The 8,421-nt window shown below is 35.8% G+C and overlaps 1 protein-coding gene across 1 annotated transcript in view; it reads right to left on the bottom strand.

The window, feature by feature from the left end:
- Positions 1 to 2,064: 2,064 nt before the first annotated feature.
- The window catches only part of LOC140775116 (disease resistance protein RPM1-like), a 40,287-nt gene continuing 33,930 nt past the window's right edge, over positions 2,065 to 8,421 (bottom strand). Inside the window, exons 2-3 of the mRNA XM_073118380.1 lie at positions 2,516 to 5,364; positions 2,065 to 2,387 (exon numbers count right to left, since the gene is read on the bottom strand). Of these exons, the coding sequence (XP_072974481.1) occupies positions 2,362 to 2,387; positions 2,516 to 5,285 (2,796 nt within the window). The 5' untranslated portion in view covers positions 5,286 to 5,364 and the 3' untranslated portion in view covers positions 2,065 to 2,361. The remainder of the gene's footprint in view (positions 2,388 to 2,515; positions 5,365 to 8,421) is intronic.

Genomic DNA, 8,421 nt, shown 5'->3' with positions numbered 1-8,421 from the left:
ATTGTCAGAATAAAATTTTTTAATGGTGGTACTGAATTGATTTTCAACTAGAGCTTTGAAAATTTTGAAAATAGAGCTTACTTCAGAAATTTGTTTTAAGTGGAAAGAACCATAAATATTTGGTATAGTGATCAATAAGAATGAGGTAGTATTTGTACCCATCAAATTAAATGGAAGAAGAATGAGCAGGTCCCCACACATGTCAGTGTACAAATATTCTAGTGGAGCATGGCTAATAAGAGAGGTAGAAGAGAAAGGTTGTTAGTGTGATTAGTTACACTGACACGAAGTGCAAAGAGAGATGTCTGGACATTCATTTGAAGATATAGGAAGAGAAAAATGATTAACAATATGATGAACAATTTTATTAAGTGACTTAAAATGCATTGAACCAACATGAGTTACGCACAAACCTGAACCATCACTGATCACAACCTCAACTGTGCCATCATATTCAGAATGAATAGATAGATTAGATAGATCGGAGGTGATGTTGTGAGAGGTAGTCGAGTCAACAAGCTATTTTTTCTCTTTGGTGTGGGCAATAGATGTACAATTTACATTAGGTGCAATGATAGCTGATCTGCTTCGACATATTTTAGTTGAATGGCCATGCTTGTCACACAGTTGACAAATGATGTTATTATGATTGGATTGATCACCACGTTGTTGATTGCGGTTTGGACTATGTTGCCCTTGTCAATTGAAAGAGCTGGAATGAGAGTATCTATTGTTGTTGTTGTGTGAATTGCTATAGTTCTTTCTCTGAGTGGTATTGGCTGTGGCAACAAGCTGTGATATTGTACTCTCCAATAGTTTGATGTAGCTTTCATGACTAGCTAAAAGATCATGTAATACTTCAAATGAGAGCAAGGTTTCTCGAGTGCGAATAGGTGCGGAAATATCACGATACTCTAGGCCAAGTCCATTAATAAATTAGAGGGTGATGTCATCTACAGAGAGAGGTGTATCAGTGACAGCTAGCTCATCTGCTATCACTTTGACAGCTTGCATGAACTCGGGAACTGTCCGAGAACCACATTGCATGAGTGTTAATTCATCCTTCAACTGCATTAAACGAGTCCGAGAACGATTAGCATATAGTTGCTTAAGCTTTGTCTATGCTTCATTAGAAGCGAAGATGGCATGCAACATGAGTTTATCTTGTCGATACCAATGAGAATAGGGACTTGCTTAGTATTAGAGGAATCTCCGCTGAAAGGACACTTAAGTGACCCATCAACATAACGGAGAAGGTTGTAGCCCGCCAAAAAAGAAAATTAGAAAGGCTAATTTTCAATGACAACCCGGCAGAAGCATGAATCGAGACAAGCATAGTATCTGTTGGTGTGTTTGGATTGGTGCTAACAATCGGAGAATTGCTAGTATTGTCAGAGTTTGTCATGACTATTGAAAAGGGTGGTGTGATAGAATTCTCGTTAGAGAAGATTGACTCTGATACCATAAAGTGGAAGTATGCACTCACTAGTTGAATGTGATTTCACTCTATTCTTTTCATTGATCATCTATATATATTTATATATAAATTTACAATTATAGAAGGAGAAAAGGTAACGTTCCTATTCCATACAAGGATACCAGCTGTCATGCAAAGAGGGAATGTACTAGCTATCATGCTTAGGCATGGCAATGACTAGGTTAGTGGCAAATTAGATGCAATTTCCTTTATAGATACCAGTTGTGGGCATACAAGTCAACTATTTTTCCTGAAGCAGTTGGTGCTCAGGAGGTTATGCCGAGTATTCAAAACTTGGGTACCAAAATTTGGCTCGAATCTGATTCACTCATTTTGGTCAATATTTTGGGTGGTGAATACAAGCCATTTCAAATATTTCTAATAAACAATAGGATACATTAATATTTCAAATATTTCTAATAAATAAAATAAATACACCATTTCACATGTTCCTTAATTCAATCAAAGAGGCATGGTCGGATACCAATTACATACATGCAGAGACATGCAATTTAACCAAAGAGACATGGTCAAGAGTTCAAAATGCTCAAACATGGTAAACTCCAAAATTTTATACATTGTGCGGCAAAATAATACAACAATCTCTCAATTCATATCGTTTTCAGTTTAAAAATAAAGGGGAACTCAGCCTCAGAAAGATCTGTCATTATCATCTGTTCCAACAACAGTATTCCCCAGATCAGAACGAAAGCTGACACTCTATGTACTAGGGCTTTACATAGATCCCTCGACTTGACCAATCACGACAATATTACGAAGAACATATTAAGAACGACTTGCAACGATCGTCACACTATTATGAAGAACAAACTGTGCCGTTGCCAATGTGGATCCCTTGGAAAATGTAGTGATTGATTGCACAGCTACGCATTGGATGTTGTTGCTGAATCTGCAAAAGAAACCTCAGCATTTACTGTTAAAAGTTGCATTCAGATAAAATGAAAGAAATTTTTTTTCTGGAAATCTATTTTACAAGTGGCATAGAAAAGAAAAATAAAAATGGAAATTCCATGTCACCTTTTAAGGGGGTTTGAGATAGATTAGTAGTCGTCCATAAACCTGTGCTATCTTGGTAAACATGCTTGATCATAGGAATGTGCTTCACTTTCAACTTTCCTGTGGTTTGGATGTTCTTTATGAAATCATGGTGCATATCCCATAAATGAATCTCTTGGAGAGATGCAAGGTACTCGATGCCTTGTGGAATCTCCTTCAAATCTGGAAAGTCGACCAATTTCAGTTGCTCCAAATTCTGCATTGCATGCTCTATTGACATGTAGTGAACCCCTGGCAAATCAACCAGAACAAGTCTTTTGAGCTTAGGGAACCACCCTGAACGAAAAACCAAGCTTTCTCCAACGTACGCCTTTTGAAGACGAAGCATCGTTAGATTTGACAACGAAGAGAGTGATGGAAGTGGATCTTCTTTCAGTCTACTCCACCCAAGAGCTAGCCACTTGAGGTTTGCTTGGATGGCATGAAACAAAGGGGACTGTAGCGCACCTTCTGACAATCTACCTTCCAAACAAAGCTTTTGAAGATGCTGAGGTGGAGGACTTGGAGATTCTAAATTGAGATACTCATTCTCATCACTTACAATAACAGCCAAGTTGCAAAGGAAATGCATCTTACCAATGGATGTGAATAACTCATTGCAGTGAATGCTTTTAACATTTCGTACTTGAATAGTCCTGATTTGACTCAACTTTCCCAACTCTCTCACCATTTCTTCACTTGCTTTGACAGCTTTTAAAGTTTGCAGCTCTTGCAAATCCCATACTCCCTTTGGAGCTTCAACGCCACTAATACTGTGAAAATTTCTGGAATCCTTATCAAGTACCTTCCCTACGATCAAGTGACGTAACCTCTTTAGCTCAGTTATCCTGCTTGGTAAATGTTCTATTGCAGTGCCGTAAACGTCTAAAGTTTGAAGTCTTTGAAGTCCGTCCAGTGAATTCGGCAACACCCTAACCTTGGTATTCCGAAGGCTCAAGTAATGCAAGTTGAATAAATGCATCACATCATCTGATAGACCTTCGATTGGTACATCTCGTAGATCTAATACTCTCAGATATCGTGCAGTGCGTGCTAGCCATGGTATAAACAGCTTAGAAGAGTAGATGCTATCAAAAAGGTAAAAAGATCGGAGATGAGAAAAATCAATGCCTGACTGTATTCTATCATTATATCCGTTCACTGATAAGCGTCGGGCTTTATAGTCAACCACTGTCACTTGTGATTTGTCATATGTCATGCAAAATCTTTCCTTTCTAGACATCGATATTGCTAACGCTCGCACAAGATCATGCATTTTACAAACTCTGACCCTTCCAAAGTCGTTCCTTTCTACAACTTGGAGCAAGCACCAATTAATAAGTTCATTAAGGTACTCTTCTGCAACTTCTTCTAATGTCTCGGTAATCTTTGCGGCAACCAAACCTTCTGCTACCAGCAATCTGACGATTCTCTTCCTAGGTATTAAGCAATCTGGAAAGATGCTACAATATAGGAAACTACTCTTGAGATGACTTGGTAAATAGTTGTAGCTTACTGTTAGAATTCCTATTAAGGAACTCGTTGGCCCGTTATCCAACATATCGCGTATCTCCCAATTTATTTGCGTATAGAATTTCATCCATTCTGTTACGTCCATTGTTCTAAATGACAATAGTCTACCTACCGCCACAATAGCTAATGGCAAACCTCGACACTTTTCCACAATCAATCTAGCTGGATGCTCAAGGTCCTGAGGACATCTTCCACTCTTCGTGTTTCTAAAAGCCCACCTACAAAAAAGATTCCACGATTCTGACATCTGTAGGTAAGGCATCTCAAGATAACATCCATAGGTTATATCCCGACTTCTTGACGTGATCACTACTCTACCTTCGTTACTGTTTTTACCTAAAATATTAGATAAATCAAACCAAACATTCCGATTCCATACATCATCTAGAATTAGCAAATACCTTTTATCTTTCAGATTTCTCCGTAGTGTGTCAATACTGACATGACTCTCCTTGTGGCCAAAAATATCCTTTATTATCCTTCTTATTATGTCTTGAACTTGTCCATTCTGAGAGACGAAAATCCATATGCGATACTCAAAGTGCTCCTTTATAGCTTTGCTTTCATAAATATTTCGAACGAGAGTACTTTTGCCAGATCCTCCAATACCCGAGATGGAAATTACGGAGGTTGACTTTTCCCCAGTTGTTAAGTACTCAATGAGTTTTTCTTTTTCTCCTCTAAGACCTATAAGATCATCAGCATCCAGTAGCGAATGAGAAGAAAATTCTAGTTGTCGTCCTTCGCTAAAATTGTCGGAAGTGCCACATACATTTGACAATTCAATCCCATAAGTAACTCTCAGACCCTGAAGGTTCCTAAGACGATTTTGAATCTTTTTCAACTCATTGGCCAGTTTCTGCCAAGAATAAATACTTTTATATCCTTGTAATCTCCTCTTGAGTGATCTCCAAAATCCACTTTGCTGTTGACAAACTAGGTAAGTGTACTCATCAATTATGTCCTCTATCTCAAATGCCAACACATGTACCTCTTGCAACCATTTCTCCAGAAGTTCCTTATAGCCTTCTTGTCTTTGTGCTTCATGTAAAAATGCCTGCATTATGTTAAACTCACTTTGGATCTGCTTTATTTGACTTTCCACTTCGATAAGAAGTGATATATCTTTGCCGAAGTATGAACTTAGTGATTGCACAACATTAGTTGTCAAGATAGATCCAATTTTGCAAAGAACCTCAGATATTAAAGCCTCTGTCATCCTGCAATATTGTTTCAGAAGTTACACTCCTTAAGATATTCGGGAGACAAGTGGTTAGAACTTCTGTGGACCTTGCATCCTGTCAAGAGATTATAAAATGTTAGAAGTAAACACAGCTATCCGTCCTATCTTATATCATTTCATATTTTACTTAATTTTATTTTCTCTAGAAAAATCTCGTTAGTTATTTTATAATTGGCAGATTTATAATAAAGGAATCTTTGTTTTGTATGCTCTTTAGTCTCGGTTGTAAATATCTATAGCATATCTGCATCGTCAAAGTTTAACGAAGAATGCTATGTTGTTTGAAGCTTCTCCAACATGCTTTGAACATTTTAAGCTTGTTTGATCAACTTCAAACAAGTTTTCTCCACCAGATTAAATTCAAAATTAGATGTTGGATCATTTGAAGTTTGTTCGAACAACTTTGAACAAGCACCAATCATTTTTCAAGAGAAGGTTCGAAGGTCTATGTTTGAATTTGTTCGAGCATACTTTGATCGTTAGAAGCTTGTCCGAATAAAGTTTTCCGACAGCTCCTGAAAATATTCAAGTGAATAAGTGAGGTACCTTGTTCGAACTAGTTTGAACATACTTCGACTATTCAAAGCTTGTTTGAACAAACTTCAAACGAAAGTTACCCGAGAGCTCCTAAAAAATATTCAAGTGAAGTGAGGTAGTATGTTCGAAGTTGTTCGAACATACTTTAATGGTTCGAATCTTGTTCGGACAAACTTTGAACAAAAGCTTCTCGAGAGCTCTTGAAAATATTCTAGTGATAGCTTGTTCAGACTCATTCAAATATACTTTGATTGTTCAAAGTTTGTTTGAACATCTTCGAATAAATCTTGCAAAGACATATAGAAGGCATTATTAGAAATGGGCTTGTTCATACCGGTTCAAACATGTCAGATAAGATCATCAGATTAGTGCTAAAAAGTAGCTTACTTGTTGGGGACTATAAAAATAAAAGACTAAGGTGAAATGAGGACACCTCTCCTAAAACTATTCTGACCTATCTCCACTATTTTATTTTTAACTTTTCATCTTACCTCTAATTTAGGTGAAACTAGAGCCATTAAAACCCTAACTCACAAAGCTACCACCACCTAAATTTTCATAATTTTCTTACGTCCAAATCATTCTAGATCTGATTTGCAACAAAATTTCATATCCTTATCAACGGCTGAAGCTGAATATATTGTAGCTCAACTCTTGTAAATGAAGCAAATGGTCAAAGACTATAGTATAGATTAGGAGCTCATAACTGTGTACTATGACAATTTGAGTGCCATAATTATTTTTAAGAATATATACTTTTTTCAAATCTGACTTCTTCTGACAATTTATTACTTGATATATGGTAATATCAACTTGATTCTAGGAGAGTTCATTACAACCAAAGAAGATGATTTCAGTACTCAAAATATAGTCTAAAAAGCCAAAAACTATCGCACAATTTCATATGAAAGTCTAACGAGGAAACACTAGAAATCATAGTGTTGCATCTCTATCTACATTTACAAACACAAATGCGAAATCGACCAGTGTATAAAGGTAGATCCAATTCTGTTGTTTCCACTAACACTGAAACTAATACCATAGTTGCATAATACTAATTAAAGTTTACTTCAGCTATCAAAAGCCCCAAAAATTCTAATCATTAAATTCTCTTCATAATCGTATTTCATAGAATAATCCAGGACTACAGAAGGATGGCAGCTAGAATAAGATCAGGAGAAAAATATATTCAAGCTTGCCCGTTAATGGACAGGATTATAATCAGATTTAATTTAACTGAGATAAACTGCTTATCCTAAAACGAAAATAATGTGATTTAAACTTTGAATCGTATCTCAACTAATCAAAGCCATATGTTCGTAGAAATATCTCAATTAATATTAATTTATTTCCTATATCTCCATATTAAGTAGAATTAAAATCTTGATTTAATTTGTAGACCATGTAAGAGAGAGAAGAAAATAAGAAGACCAATTTACCCTTAAAAATGAAAGGCTGGCCGGTACATCTGGTTAATTATGTACTATTTCGGCCATAGGTTGGCTGTTTGTAACAAATATATATAAACAAGATAAAGAAAATCCCAAAATAATATATGGCAAGTAAACCCAAATTTCCCTATATATGATAATAAGAAACTCATGTTAGCTCTAACAATTTAATTCCAAAAGTCATAAAAAAATCTAATTAAAGAAAAATATCAAAATTAAATAAACTTACAAATTATAAAATAAATTTTTTTGTATAAGTCGAGTCTAGTGTTAAACACAATTTTTAAGACTAATTTATACTCCACCAATTACTTTTGGAATTGTGAACGTCAATCTCCCAAGATATAATAATTGTTTTGGACTTAAAAGGTAGCATCTATCTGAATGCCTTGTCGAACGAAAAATCATGCAGTACTCTCTCTTAAATATAGACAGAAGACTCAAAATGTAAATAGAAATAACACAATTCTATAAAAAAATATGCAGACTAACAGCCTATTTATAGGCTTAAATAGCAACATTGAAAGGATTCAAACAGTTGGATCAACCGGTAATGAAAGGATGAACCACTTCGAGTTGAACCGATTAATAGTTTTAGTCTAAAAGGGTCACATTACTTCGGGTCAACTAACCAATTTAATTTGGAGGGACACATTACTTTGGGTTCAAGCAAACCTAAACCCTAACCCTACTCGAACAAGACCAGATCCAAACACCCTACTCAAACAAGACCAGATCCAAACACCCTACTCGAATAAGACCAGATCCAAACACCATACTCGAACAGGACCAGATCCAAACTTGTATTACGCAAAAAATAATTTTGGACTTGACCGATGCACGTGAACTGAACCGAGACAGGCTGGGAGACGCGTGTACATATGAGTTGATTTACATAGATATATATGCTTATAAAATAGGTAGCTCTTTTGAGACCCAAAGCTCATGACAAGTTTGGCACTTGTGTTCCATACTAATATTTTTTAAATATCTAATGGTACTAAGCTCATTTTTCTTTATTTTCTATTACCATAATACTTATTTTAAAGTTAATTTTTATTCACTTCTTTTCATGGATTTGAATAAGTGAATATATGACATTAGAGTATTCTTTGACCTCTTTT

Source organism: Typha angustifolia, chromosome 2 (assembly GCF_048772165.1).
Source record: "Typha angustifolia cultivar Huaian chromosome 2, ASM4877216v1, whole genome shotgun sequence".
Lineage (NCBI taxonomy): Eukaryota > Viridiplantae > Streptophyta > Magnoliopsida > Poales > Typhaceae > Typha > Typha angustifolia.
Note: the sequence above shows the minus strand (reverse complement) of the source record. Positions and strands in the feature narration are given on the sequence as shown.